The sequence below is a fragment of the Alligator sinensis genome, unplaced genomic scaffold (genome assembly GCF_000455745.1).
Source record: "Alligator sinensis unplaced genomic scaffold, ASM45574v1 scaffold1138_1, whole genome shotgun sequence".
NCBI classification, from domain to species: domain Eukaryota; kingdom Metazoa; phylum Chordata; order Crocodylia; family Alligatoridae; genus Alligator; species Alligator sinensis.
In genome coordinates, this window is record NW_005843477.1 from 25,634 (window position 1) to 40,654 (window position 15,021).

Sequence of the window (15,021 nt, forward strand, 5' to 3'; positions counted from 1 at the left end):
CCTGTTAGTCTACAAGCAGCAAGGATTACAATTTTATGGAAAATAATAAAATAAGCATTTTCTATCCTTTCAGTGGTGGATATTTCAACCTAAAAATCTATTTTTCCATTCTCCCTGTGTGACTGTGATTTCATGTATTTTTTTCCTGTCCTCAATATCTGCTATCTCAAGGTGACAATTCTTAGATTTTCATTTGTTCTTCACAGGAATTTTCCAAAAGCCTTGATAACCACCGCCACCTTTCTGTGAAGCCCTTCTTTTATGAAATGAGGTGGCTGATAATGGCCATGCTCCTACTGTGACTTGGCTTCTTACAGTCTCTGTTTATGTACATGAATCCTGTTAGCAATTCTGAAAATTTAAACTGAGCAACCTATCAAGCCCCTTTCCAGCCCTTTTCCTACATTTCCCTTCCCGGTTCTCTCGTCTACCAGACCCATTTACACTGCAGCTTCGGGAACTCTTAGCTGCCGCTGGAGTGAGGGGAGAATTTTATGTTCCCAAAACAACAACTGTGGACGCACAAATTTTTTAATCTTTTCATCTTAGCAAAAAGTCATCCCTGGCCAAAACTGTTAGTCAATACAACAGTCTGACTGCATAAGGAAATGGGTTGGGTAATCTCCGAAAGAGTAAATTTTCAGTGTTGATTCATCATTAGCGTCCATTACCTGGACAGATGACGTCTCTTCTCCACCCTGAAACCAAGCAAAAAAACAAAAAAAGCCAGGGATTAAAAACTCATCCAAGGAAATTTATCAATCAAAAGATGCTTGATGAAATCCAGTTGGCCAAGAATCCAAGCAAGGACAAAGGGACATTGGTAGAAAATGGGACAACACATTGGAGAATGTGTAAAAATGCTGTCTCATCCTTCCACTGATGTGGGAATGAAAGAGGTGGGAAATCCTATTACATGACCCCTCACTAAGACTAGTAATAGATGTTACAAAATGATGCAGATCAACTGTGCCATTATGCTTCACTGGAAGTATAATTTGTTTGACTGAGTGGAACAAATGTCACCTTTTGCTCCACCTGTTGATGGTGCAGGACAAGGGGCAATATGTTGTCTTGGGATTTGAGGGTCTGGTCCTGTGAACCCCAAGAATTTCTTGGGGGCACATCTGGGTAATCAGGGAGAGAGGCTTTCCCTGCTTACCCAGCTGTCCCTGTAATCTCTGGGAATGCATCTAGGGAAGCAGGAGAAGCCCAGCTGGGTAAGCAGGTCCCAGCATGGATGCACAGGGTACTGGATATTGCCAGGCTTTCCCAGCTTATAGACATGCCCCTGGAGATGGCAGGGCAGGATTCTGTAAGATGGAATCCTTGACTTTCCTGCCTTTAGAGAGGCATCCCAAGATTCCCTCGGGTGCCTCTATGCAAGTGGGGAAAGATGGATAGGTGCTCTAGGGATTTGAGGGGCCCTCAGGCCCCTGGAGCACCTGCTTATCGGGGCTGGAGAATGTGCGTCACTAAGAAATTCCACCACTGGCACCCAGATGTCTCCCTGCCTCAGTGGTCCCCACATCTGTCACCTTCATGATGGATTACTGAGATTCACTTTATCTGAAGTAGAATGTGAAAGCTTCAGCTCACACACTGCAGCTCCTTGCCTTCCCTAAGGTTTGGGCCACTGAGAGCATATCAGATAATTGTTTAGGTACTTCCACTCGTTCTCAGTTGACTTTCATTGCCAGTGTAAGGCCTTGGTCCTAATCCTCAAACCAGTCATATCTACACTAATGAGCATATTTTGATGTATGGAAAAAAGATCACAAAACCTGGGAAAATTAGTGCATGAGAGCTGTGGACAAAAGCTATGGGGATTTGGCCGTGGGACATGTTTTTAGATCAGACTGGGTGATTCCAGAGCCTGAGCAGATTTAGGAATTGCTGCAAAACCTTTTCTCTCCCCCCCTCAATAAATCTTTACGGCACAACTAGAAGGGCACTCACAACTCAGATACCCTTTGACTAAAAATGAGAGAAGAAAGATCCTCACCAAAGGAAGTTGTACGACCAGAAGGAAAAGAGCCAGAGAGCCCACAAAGTCCTATAGAAACATTTGGTGGAATTCTATGTTGTCCTGGTCATCTATGTGGCCTTTTTATCATCTTCTAAGTGACCTTTTCGGGGAGGGAGGGATTCTGTTCCTGGACACAAAGACAACTATGTGCAACTATGCAGTCAGAGATAGGAGGGAAGAGGGAAAGAAAAAAAAGGGAGCTCTTTTTCCTTCTCTACTCATCCAGTCACTCAGTTGTTAAGGTACTAACCAGGGAGGTTAGATGACCTGACTTCTAGCCCTCTGCCCAGCCAGACAGGGCTTAATCATTGGTCTCTCTGACTTCTAAGCACACTGCTCTAACAGCAATGCCATGTTAGCCAAAGTCAGGTCCCTTCTCTGGTGCTCCTTCCGAGCTGAGTCATTCATTTGATTACTGGAAAAATGGCTGCAGCATAGTGTTGGAGGACATCTATGCCTTACTAGGGGCAAGGACCTCAGCAATAGGGTTACCGTATGTCCAGGTTTTCCCCAGACGTCCTCTTTTTTGGGCCCTTGTGCTCTGTCCAGGTGGGTATTTAAAAATGCGGCCAAATGTCCGGGTTTTTTCCTTAGCCTCTGCTTTTGCTCGGAGCTAAGGGCAGTGGGAAAGCTGATTGGCTGTCAGAAGAAAAGGGGGGGGGTTGTTGATCTCTATGTTAAGGAGCAATATACATCTTCCATAATCAAGATGGGATCAGAGGAGGGGCAAATTGAGGTATTGTGGGGCAGAATGCAAGGGGGTCGGGGGAAAGGGACTTGGTAGCGGGGATCTGCTACAGACCGCCACACCAGGAGGATGACATAGACCTGGAATTCTCCAGGCAGCTCTCAGAGGCCGTACAGTCAAGGGACATAGTTGTCATGGGTGATCTAAACTACCCTGACATCTACTGGGAGAAGCAGTCAGCTAGATCCAACCGTTCATGTAGCTTCTTAACCTGCATACAAGACCTTCACCTAACGCAGGAGGTATACAGTCCCAGTAGGGGAAATGCCTTGCTGGACTTGGTGTTGGCTACGGGAGATGACCTGGTGGGGGATCTGCAGATACAAGGTAACCTAGGGGATAATGACCATCAATTGATTGAATTCACTCTCCAGCATAGGGTGGGAAAGATAACCAGTAGGGCAGAAGCGCTAGACTTCAGAAAGGCTCACTTCAGTGTGCTCAGGAGATTAGTTAAGCTGCACTGAAGAACAGAAGCACTGGTGAGATGGGAGTCCAGGAAGCGTGGTTGTTCCTAAAAGAAGCAATCCTTTGGGTGCAGAAGGAGACAATCCCATTGTGCAGGAATGGGGGCAAAGGGAACAAGAAACCCTCTTGGCTAAACAGGGAAATCAAGGAAAGCCTAGGGGCAAAAAAGAGGCATACAGGCTCTGGAAGCAGGGGGTAGCTTCCAAGGAGGAGTATACCTACTTGGCCCACACTTGCAGGGAGGCAGTTAGAAATGCCCAAGCAACAATGGAACTTAGGCTGGCAACAAAAATTAAAGACAAAAGTCCTTCTTCAGGTATATAGGGAGTAAAAAGAAGGCACAGGGTAGCATAGGACCCTTACAAGATAAACAAGAACAATTAGTGACAGAGAGGGGGGGACAAAGTCGAGCTCTTCAATGAGTTTTTGCTTCAGTGTTCCTGAACTCGGATCAGGACAAATCTCCCAATTGGATCATAGGTACAAGGGGGACACCAGCCCACCAACTATTAGTGTCAACTTGGTGCAGAGACACCGGGAAGGACTGGATGTGTTTAAGTCAGCAGGCCCAGATGATCTTCATCCAAAAGTGCTGAAGGAATTGGCCAGTGTCATAACAGAGCTGTTTAAGCACTCATGGTGCTCGGGTCAGGTCCCAGAGGACTGGAAAAGGGCCAATGTGGTCCCTATTTGCAAGAAGGGGAGAAAGGAGGATCCAGGTAACTACAAGCTGGTTAGTCTCACCTCTATCCTTGGGAAAACCTTTGAAAAAATTATTAAGAATCACATCTGTAGGAGTCCAGTGGGAAAAATAATGCTGAAGGGCAACCAGCACAGATTCATAGCAGGTAAATCCTGCCTGACTAACCTTGTTTCTTTTTATGATCAGGTCACAAAAATGCTTAGATGCAGGAGAGGAGGCAGATGTCATTTACTTGGATTTTAGGAAGGCCTTCAATAAAGTATCTCATCCTATTCTCATAGTTAAACTGAAAGGCTGTGACAGATGATTACATGGTCAGCTAGGTGGCAAACTGGCTTAGGGGTCACACCCAGAGAGTGGTGGTGGATGAGTTGGTATCGACTTGGAAAGTTGTGAGCAGTGGAGTCCCGCAAGGCTTGGTCCTTGAACCTGTGCTGTTCAATGTCTTCATCAGTAACTTGGATGAGGGCATAGAGGGCACTTTGTCCAAATTTGCAGATGATACCAAATTATGGGGTAAAGTTAACACACTAGAGGGTAGAGAACAAATCCAGGTGGATCTGGGCAGGTTGGAAAAGTGAGCAGAAAAGAATAGGACACAGTTTAACAAAGACAAGTGCAAAGTGATGCATCTAGGGAGAAGAAATCACCAACACACTTATAGACTGGGAGATGACCTTCTCAGCAGCACAGCAGCAGAAATGGATCTTGGAGTCATAGCTAACTCCAAGATGAACATCAGTTGTCAATGTGCAGAAATGATCAGTAAAGCTAACCGCACATTATCATGCATTAGCAGGTGCATGACAAACAGGTCCAGGGAGGTGATACTTCCCCTCTATGTGGCATTGGTCAGGCTGCAGTTGGAGTACTGCGTCCAATTTTGGGTGCAATACTTCAAGAGGGATGTGGAAAACCCCGAGAGGGTCCAGAGGAGGGCCACTCGTATGGTTAGGGGCCTGAAGGCAAAGCCCTAGGAGAAGAGATTGAAGGACTTGGATCTCTTCGGCCTCCACAAAAGGCGGCTGAGAGGTGATCTCATGGCCGCCTCTAAATTCATAGGGGGTGGTCAGGAAGAAAAGGAGATGCTCTGTTTACCAGAATACCCCCTGGAGTAACTAGGAACAATGGCCACAAGCTGACAGAGAGCAGGTTAGGCATCGGGAAAAACTCCTTTACTGTAAGGGTTGCCAGAGTCTGGAATAGGCTTCCAAGGGAGGTGGTGCTCTCCCTTATCTTGGGGGTCTTTAAGAGGACACTAGACATGCACCTGGCTGCGGTCATCTTACCCCAGTGCTCTTTCCCACCTAGGGTAGGGGTTGGACTCGATGATTTACTGAGGTCCCTTCTGACCCTAACATCTATGAATCTACAAGATCATATGCTCTTCACATGGCCCGGCCACTAGTGGAAGGTGTGTGTGTGAGCAAGCTGCTTGGGCAGCAGGGCTATGAGGGAGCAGGGACTGAGGGTCAGAAGTGCAGGGCACCAGCAGTGCTGGGAGGCAGGGGGCTGTGGGTGAGGAATGAGGGGCACCGCAGGGTTGGGCAGGGCAGGGGGCTGCAAGTTAGGAGTGAACACAAGCCAGAAGGGCTGGGGGTGGGAAAGGGGCTGCAGGTCAGGAGTGAGGGGTACCACTATGGCTGGGAGGGAGCAGGGAGCTGCAGGTTGGAAGTGAGGGGTGCCGACAGTGCAGAGGGGGCAGGGGCTACAGGTCAGGAGTGAGGGGCATGGGGGATGGGATGGGTGACTGTGGGTTGGGTTTGCAAGGCACAGGCAGCGCCAGGGGCCTGCGGGTTGGGAGTGAGGGGCACCAGCAAGGGGTGGGGGGCAGGATATTTCTGTTTGGGAGTGAGGGATACTGGCAGGGCTGGGGTCAGTGGGCTTGTCAGTGAGGAGCAACAAAATGGGCAGGGGCAGCATATTCCCCTGTGCCCTCTCTCCCACCATGCCAGATGTCCTTTTTTTTTTGACCTGGAAATATTCATAGAGTGTAGAGTAGGAAGGGACCACAATGGATCATCGTGTCCGACCCCCTGCCCCTGGCAGGAAAGAGGACCGAGGTCAGATGACCCCAGCCAGGTGACTATCTAGCCTCCTCTTGAAGACCTCCAAGCTAGGTGATAGCACCACCTGTCTTGGAAGCCCATTCCAGATCCTGGCCACCCTTACTGTATTTCTTCCTAATATCTAACCTAAATCCACTCTCAACTAGTTTACACCCATTATTCCTAGTCACTCCCTGGGACACCTCAGTAAATAGCATGTCCCCTATTCCCCGTTGACCTCCCCTAATAAATTTCTAGTCGGCCACAAGATCTCCCCTCAGCCGTCTCTTGTGAAGGCTGATGAGATTCAGCTCTCTCAACCTCCCCCCGTAGGGTCTATCATAAGGCCACTAATCATGCGAGTGGTCCTCCTCTGGACCCTCTCCAGATTCTCTGCGTCCCTCTTGAAGTGTGGCGCCCAGAACTGGACACAGTACTCCAACTGCGACCTGACCAGTGCCGCATAGAGGGGGAGCATCACCTCCTTTGATCTATTAGTCATGCACCTGCTAATGCATGACAAGGTGCGATTGGCCTTGTTGATGGCCTCGTTACACTGCCGGGTCATGTTCATCTTGGAGTCAGTTATGACTCCAAGATCCCTCTCTGCCTCTGAGCTGCTGAGAAGGACACTCCCCAAACTATAGGTGTGCTGGGGGTTCCTCCTTCCCAGGTGGAGTACCTTACATTTATCTTTATTAAATTGCATCCTATGCAATTGATATAATATGATATGATAACCCTACTCAGCAAGCACTCAGGACTGCATGCCTTACAAGACAGTAGCCACTTCACTGAGCCACACAAGCTATTTTCCTTGTTCCACATACGTCCCACAGACATCCTTCTCATGGCTTCAAAAGGAGTGCTAGAGGAGGGCCTAGATAATGGCTTATCTGTGATTTGTTGGCTAGCTTGGCAAGTGAGAGAGACCTAAGTTCAAGCCTTCTCCAAGTGAGGATTTCTTAGAACACTACAGGGTTTCTAGCTTCCAGGTCTTTATCTCCTAAGCTATTTGGAAGTGTTGGTGGGCAGTCCTGGTGGGGTGGGTGGGGGGAGGAGGTAAGGGAAAACACACAGGCACAGCATTTTTCTATTTCTGATTCCAAATCCAGTAGTCATAGATTATGGTTGGCTACAGTTCTGGGTAGCTAAGATTGCTACATATCTACAAGCAAGTATATGTATGGGCCCCAAATGCTACTGTGAATGCCCAGTCTCTGCCTCTGTAGCTGTCTATGCACACAGGGCTACGCAGCCAGGAAGAGAATTCATCTGGTTACTTAAGTGCCAAAAACGCCATGGAGATGGCCATGTAAGAAAAAAAATAGTTACCCAATGGTATTAATGGTGTACAGACAGTGCACTGAGAGGCAGAAGGGTAGGTAGGTAGGAAGATTCAATATAATGGAAGAGGCTGGAATAAAGAAGGAGAAAAACTCACCAAGTTGTCTCAGAAGGTCACCTAAGTAACACACAATCAGAGAAAAGACACTGTAAGTGTATCTGTGACTGGATGGATTGAATCGCATTCCTCCCACTAGACAAACTCTGCATCACAAAATGCAATCATGCAGGCTACAGGCAGGGAACCTGCTAAGGGGCTGAGGCATGACTTCCTCTTGCAAAATTTTGGTTGGACTCTGAGCACTTCAGTGGCCATTATACTGTCATTGATCTGAAGGCTGCAACCCCCGCACACACTCTATATGGAAATTATGAATCCTAATCGTGGTACATAGCTGAGTCCTCACAATATTGGTTATGTTTTTAGGTTTGTTTTGTTGGAAGCCATGTTTCCATTAACTTTAAAATATATGGACTGAATCAAAGCTTGCAAAATAAAGAAAGAGAGAAAATTCAGTCTTTCCATTTTGTAAATGAAGTCAGAGCTTTTAGACACATGCCCAACATGTCACTAAGGCAGCTACATTACTTCCATTCTGGGGGACAGTGTGCATGGTGCAGGAACAACATGCCTCAGAACAGCGCAGCTTTTTGCTGTGCCGAAGTGGAGCAGGCATATCAGAAGTAACACGTCCTCCCCTGGTCTGCTCAGGGAAGAGTGCATCTGTGTGCTTCTCTCTGCTTGGCTAGGATAAAGTCCTATTTATGCCCTTTTTCATTTATCAGAAGCCAATTTCTTGCTAAATGCACCATATTCCCGCCCTCTGATACTTACTTCTTAGCTTGCAGAAATAAATGATCAGGACAAGGAAACCAGATAAAATCACCAGGATCACAATCAGAGCCACCATCCAGGGATTAACCCAAGGGAAAAATTGGTCTGAAAAACAGAATACCTGGGATTGTTCTCAGAAACAAAATGACAGCAGGAGCCCCACAATACTATGCAAAAGATATGAAACTGATTTAAAAAAATGACTCCAATAATTTTGCCATGGAAATTTTCGTAAACAAACAGGATTGGTTTGATTCAGTGATCCTCTAGGATAACATAATTCTGGGATAAATTTTCTTACTCTGTAAGAGCATCGATGTTTAATGGACTTACTACACCTTCAAAGAATTTTTCTCTCAGTTTTTGGAAATACAAAGAAGTGACATATTAAAAGAATTTTTGGAAAATCCAGTATCACTCCCACATTTTAAAATTAATCATAATTCTAATCTTCCCAAATACTGGAGTTATAAAATAGTCTTCACTTGCCATTCTCCTCCTTCCAGGCTGCAGTTACAAAAGACACTGACTGTGCAGTAGCTCGAGACTACTGAGCAGGAGCTTCACATAGCAGCAACCCTTATGCAATGCTCCTGCACAGAAGTCTCAGGCTACTGCACAGCCAGCATCACAAAAAAAGTGTGGAGGCACTACTGCACAGTAACTTGGGTTACTGCGCAGTCATTTTGTATTTGTACAAACACTTGCTTAACACTTTATACAAGTACTAAATGACTGCACATAACAACTATGCAATCAGTACCTTGTGTAGATGCGACCCCAGTGCCTTAATCACTGACTCAGAATGGGGTTTTCAAAAGAATCTAAAGCCTGCTCCTCACAGGGATTTTTTCCCCGGCTGAGCAAAAAGTCTGTTAATCTTTGCTTGGCCATTCTTCAATTGGTTCAAGGCCTTGCTACAAAAACAGTTGCATCAATGGAGCAAATAAATGTACACAATCTTAAATCAGATTTTGGTGTAAAGATGCCCTTTATGAAACTTGCTTCAATTAATTAAGACTGCAACTTAAGGCAGAATCTACAGGCAAACCTCTACTTTCCTGCTAAGACATCCAAGTGTCATTGTAGATCATTTTTAGGCATGTAAGTCACAAAAAAGACATTCTACTTGACCCCTCATAATGTTTTAAATCACTCAAAGATTTCTACATTGCTTATGTTTTTCCATTTTCCCCCAATCCTTGTAAATTTGCACTATTCAGCATGCTAAAAAATTACTCAACACAGCCAAAGACATGACAATTACATTTATGCTATGCTAAGATTCAGTTTCCTTGTGGACACACAGAAACGTTGTGCAAGATCCTGAAATTGTAGGAAAATCAAAATCCAGGCTGGTCACTGTTTGGCACAGTTCATGTCATTAGTAGTGGCACCTATACTGCCACTTGCAGTTAAATCATTTGTCTTGTGGTTAAGTCATTTGCCTGGGAAATGGGAGACTCAGGGGCTAGGAACAGTTTGGAGCCTTATGTCTCCAATCATCATGTTCTGGCCACAGACTAGGTAGAACCAAGACCAGCTTGTTGTTGAAGTTAGGCCTATGGGCAGCCAGGAGAGCCAGAGTCATGAGAAGAAATGCCAGCCAACCAGATGGTGTGCGACTGTAGCCCAGAAAGGTGAATGCTGCTGGAACAGGAAGGGAGGAAGCCCTTGCTGCCAAAGGGGTTTTGCATTTTGCATTACCTGACCACTGGAAAAACTACATTACTTGTGATCACATTATTCCAGATGTATATCAACCTCTATGATGCATTTTCATTAAATAGATATTAGTAAAAATGAATGAACAACCTTGGGAGCCAGGGTTAGATCCCAGGACTTTCTTCAGCACAAGCTTGGTTCCTTTTTGCTGGCTGTCCTGTGGAGGGCACTTTCCTCTATAACCATGTTACAAAGTTAGCTGTATTAATGAATACTCAAGAATTCCAGCAGGGTACAACAGGATCATACTTTGGTACCGAAGTCCTCTCAGATGCCTAATGGGAGCAGTAAGATCTGGCTGTACAGGGTAGCATAGGTTAAGTAGTATGCCTCCACTCTGGTAGCCACACTGAACTGTGCCTATACATGAAGTGAAAGTCCCACCATGAAGGCATGAGGTGCTGAGAATTCCTTGTGTCCCATGCTGACCCATACCACCTTGATGAAACCTGTGCTGACCTCCTTCACTCAATGGCATGGGGCAGCATGGACCAGTGTGGAGGCATGGGATGGTGTGGGAGCCAGAGAACCCCTGGTGACCTGTGCCTCCATGCACTGACTCCTGCCTCCACATGAAGCACAAGTCAGTGATTTCCCCACATACCCATATGCACCCCTGGGCTATCTGGGGATGTATCTGGGCAAGCAGGGAAAGCTGGGGTTTCTCTGCCCACTGAAAAATATACTTGGAGATTCAGGGGATGTATCTAGGTAAGTGAGGAAATCACAACTTTTCCTGCTTACCCAGATATGTCTCTGGATATCCTGAGGGTGTGTCTCAGTAAGCAGGGAAAGCTGGATGGGCTCTTCAGGGGCTTGATGAGCCCAAGTCTACCCAAGAATTCCTAGGATGCCCAAGACTGGGTCTCTCAGATCCCTAGAGATGGTGACTGGAGAGTGCTGGCTGCAGCTCATGGGTTCCCATGCTCTCTTGCCATAAGCAAATAGACAATGGCTGCAACGAAGTGGCACAGATTATAGCTGCATTCTGTCACAGCCAGAAACTTTAGCATTTGTGGTACAGCGAAAGGTAGGACCTTTATTTGCTTTCACTTTGTGCTGCCATAAAAATTGGTATGGTGGCACAAAGGTAACCTCTATCTCCACCTTGAAATAAGACAGCATAGAATATCAGTCCTGCCAAGGCCTCATGCCTCAGTTGAAGAGAGTAGATTGAAAAAAGGGAAGAAATTTACAGCATACCTCCTACTCTGCACTAATCTTCTCTGACACGCTTAGTTTGGAAGCGGGGAAAAAAAATCAGGGTCTTGGTTCCTGTTGCTCAGACCATTTCTGCTTTTAACACCAGTCAGTCACCATGGAAGTAAAAACGAACAACAGTGAATTACAGGAGTGACTGCATCACAAGCTCCTTCACAGGAAATGATCCCATCACTAAGACAGACTCATGCTGTGATTGCTTTCTCTACTTCTGGACCAATAACTGTTAAACCTAGTTTCTTGTTTGGGGGTTAGGGCACTCTTGGATAATTTGAATTCCTGAAGGTTGAGGACAGCCTTATATTTCCTGAGTATGTATTGTAGCCACTGTGGTCATTGGGCTATTATTGGGACATATGAATTCATGATTTTGCTAAAACTGTGACATCCAAAATTGTCTGCAAAATCCACAGTCAACAACAACAAATAAATAAAACAAAATGATAGATCCCCAGTAGGAGCCAGCAGTCCTTGCTGCCAGAAGGGGAAGGCACTGCTTGGCGGGATGGCACAAAGGGCAGTTTCCCACTCTACCCTCCTTCCCCCAACAAGACCTTTCAACTGATCAGTGCCAAGGGGCTAGGCTTCTGTGCCAGTCAGCACCAAGGGATGAAGCCATCACAAAATAACTGTGGAACTAGAACTTCACACTGTGATCAACCCATGAAAATTGGTCAGTTGCTTTGCAATTTAGGTAGTCCCCTAGCTGCGATGTTAAAGGTCTAGATACCTCATAATTTTGAACTGCTGTCTATGCTGTCAATTTGAGCTACACATCTCATGAGCATGCTTAATGAATGAGGTCCCTCTGGGGACTTAGGTGAACTTCAGGTTTTTCCCAGCTATGATCTAGATCACAAAGAAGCTTAGAGATAGGAAATAGATTTCAAGGTGATCAAATTTCAAAGTTAAAGTGAAATTTCTATGAAATTTGAATATGTGGATAAGAATAATTATGGTATTTGCAATGGATGAAGTGAGAACTAGAAAGGCAACAGACCGTTTTGTGGTTGATAGACAGGGTGGTGGTTTGCTTGCTTTGCTTTGTATTGTTTTACATTTCACATTGTTTTCTGTGGCAGTGGTTTCACTGTGGGATCTAAATGGAAACTGACCTGATATATAAACTGCTGATTCCTTCCCTTGGCTAAGGTACTTGTCTCTGATCCAACATGACAAACTTGAGTTAGTATATTCTTTTATAACAATAGAAGTTGCTGCTTCAAACAAGCCATTGTCCTTTTGAGCTTTTGTTTCAGAAACTGATGGTAAATGCTGCCCACTGGGATCTCTCCATACCAACTTGGGCTCTGGGAACCAGCCGGCTGATTGGCAAACCACATGGATCCCTCCATCCTGGTAATCTTCCACAGAGATGAGAGGAACAGAACCTAAAACTGGAGGTAAAATAGGCAAATTTGGGTTAGTTCAAAGCATACAAAACTTTTCGGTTCTGTAAAACTTAAGGGATAGATTCAGAGTCCTCAAATTCATGAGAATTTACTTGTATGAATAATCCCTTAGGACTAAGGGCTAAATACTACTAATTTTTGGCACATTAAGATAATTTGTTTCCTCTCACAACAAAATGGAATCACTCTGCTGGTAGTAAAATATAGGAGAGAGGTCTGGCGTTTTAACTTAGTAACTACTGATTTAAATTAATATTAAATAGAAGAATACATATAAATAGGTCTCTCACTCGAGTTTTTGTATTTCAAGAAGGCAAACCTTGATAAACCAAGGGAACTTGATAATATTGTCATCTGGACAGAGGAACTCAGGGGTCTGAATGTAAACTAAGCCTGGGAATCCTTTAAGCCGAAGTGCTAAATTTGTTAGGAATCTACATGTGAAGAAAGGCAGAAAATCTGTAGGAACTGGCTCCATTTGTAAATGAATGAGAACCTTTCAAAAAGGACATGAGGATTAAACAGAGGACCAACAAGGAATACATAAAGGATAGATCAGCAAAGAAGGCTATGTCTGGGAGGTCAGGAAGCATAAAGATAGTAGGAAGTGCAAACATCAAGGTGAATTAGATGCGGCAAAAGACATAAAAATAAATGACAATAACTTCTTCAGGTATATAAATTAGAAGAGAGGAAGGAAAAAAAGAGTGGAATTCTATGCAATAAGGATAGAAAAGGGCCTTTTTAATGTTTTCATCATGATCTTACCACAAATGCTAGTAGGTTAGTGATGAAATTTGCTCATGATAAAAAGTTAAGAATCACTGTCCAAAATGAAAAGAATCAGAATATACAAGAAAAAATGGATGAACCTAATGACTGAATAATATCAGTGGCATAAAATTAAGCTGGCCCAAATGTAACAGGCACATTCTTAGAGATTTATAACAAAATTCCAGTATAAGCATGCAAATTAATAACATGGAAATGCTTGATAAGGAAAACTACTCAGCTGGCATGTCAACACTTGCGCTTAGTGCACATTAGCCTATCTTAATGAGCATTAAAGTATCACCAAAAAACTGTGCTCTTTAGCTAAGGCACATTAAAATAGGCTTATGCTCCTTCTTCTAGACCCTCACAGTGGAGGTACAAGATTTAATGCGCATTACTTAAAGTGCATTAATGAACATGTAGAAGCACCCAGTGTGATGCAGTTGTGAAATATCTTGTACCTGTCAAGGTACTGCTAGTATAGAAAGGCAAGCGTTAATACCATCATACAGGCCTTTGGATGACCTTATATAAAATACTGTATATAATGCATGTTTTCCATGTTCAAGGAATATGGATTGAAACTAGAAAAGGTGCAGAGATGTGCTACTAAAATGATCAGAGAATGAAGAGCATATAAAAACGAAGGCTGAAAATGGGATATGACTGTGACTGATAAATACATGACAAGGCAAAAATTAGAAAGGGAAAAGAATGATTTAAACTAAAAGCAACATTGGCCCAAAAAGAAATGTGTGTAGGCTGGCCATGGGCTAATATAGACAGGAAATTAGGAAAGCCTTCTTAAGCATTAGAGAACTTAAAATATGGAACAGCCTCACACTTGGGAGTAGTTGGTGCAAAAACATTAGCCTCTTAAGTCAGAGCTCAAAGGGTGCGTCCAGTCAAGCCCACACATGCCTCTTGCGGGATCTCAAAGGATTTTGAGATGCTGCAAGATGCACGCTGGGAACAAAAAAACGTTCCCCACACTGCATATTTGCAGCGTGGGCTCAAAATGTGGTACCTGGAAATCCTGGTACAAAAATAAAACACGGGTGAAAAAAGTGGGACAGCATATGGATCCCCAGTCGTGCCCTGAAGTAATCCAGGAGCCGGTCCTTCAGAAAGACACTCTGGTTTCTGGTCAGAGCATCTTTCTGGTGGTCTTACTGCCCCAGCACACAGGGCATGAACCCTTAATGTGCTGGGGCAGTAGGAGCACCGCAAGGATCAGGATCCGGGTGCTGTCTGGGGTAAGTAGGAACATGGGGGTGGGGGGATTTATGGGGGTGGCTGGGTGTGAGGAGTGGTGGGGGATGCGGGGGGTGAGGAGTGGCAAGGGGATGTCAGAAGGTAGGGGGTGTGGCAAGGGATATTGGGGGTATGGGGAGTGGCAGTGGGATACTGGGGGGTATGTGCGGTCTGTGGGTGAGTTTGTGGAGGGGCTTGAGTGGGGGCTGCCACCCCCCCCCCCCCCGCCACTTGCCCTCCTGTGGCGTCAGTGGCAGCAGCCAGCATGGCTATGGCCTGGCTGCAGGCACAGCAGGTGATGACACGGCACTGTGACCCAGGCTTTGTACATGCTTAATGGACCCAACCCAGCCCACCAGCACATGGCTTTCCAAGTCCTGTGCAAAGCTGTGCACTAGCGGGCTGGGCTGGGCCGGGCCAGGTCCACTCAGCATATATAGAGCCCGGGTCACACAGT

At 45.3% G+C, this 15,021-nt stretch overlaps 1 protein-coding gene across 27 annotated transcripts in view; it reads right to left on the reverse strand.

The window, feature by feature from the left end:
* The window catches only part of LOC102380798 (butyrophilin subfamily 2 member A2-like), a 62,999-nt gene that overhangs the window by 10,226 nt on the left and 37,752 nt on the right, over positions 1–15,021 (reverse strand). For 12 of the 27 annotated variants that reach the window (XM_025195384.1, XM_025195363.1, XM_025195381.1 and 9 more), the window contains 4 exons: positions 12,240–12,521; positions 8,179–8,283; positions 7,441–7,461; positions 672–698 (listed from right to left, as the gene is read on the reverse strand). In XM_025195384.1, coding sequence (XP_025051169.1) covers positions 672–698; positions 7,441–7,461; positions 8,179–8,283; positions 12,240–12,521 — 435 coding nt within the window. Of the gene's footprint in view, positions 1–671; positions 699–7,331; positions 7,414–7,440; positions 7,462–8,178; positions 8,284–12,239; positions 12,522–15,021 lie in introns of all 27 variants that reach the window. The other 15 variants (XR_003092350.1, XM_025195370.1, XM_025195369.1 and 12 more) reach the window with 4 other exon arrangements.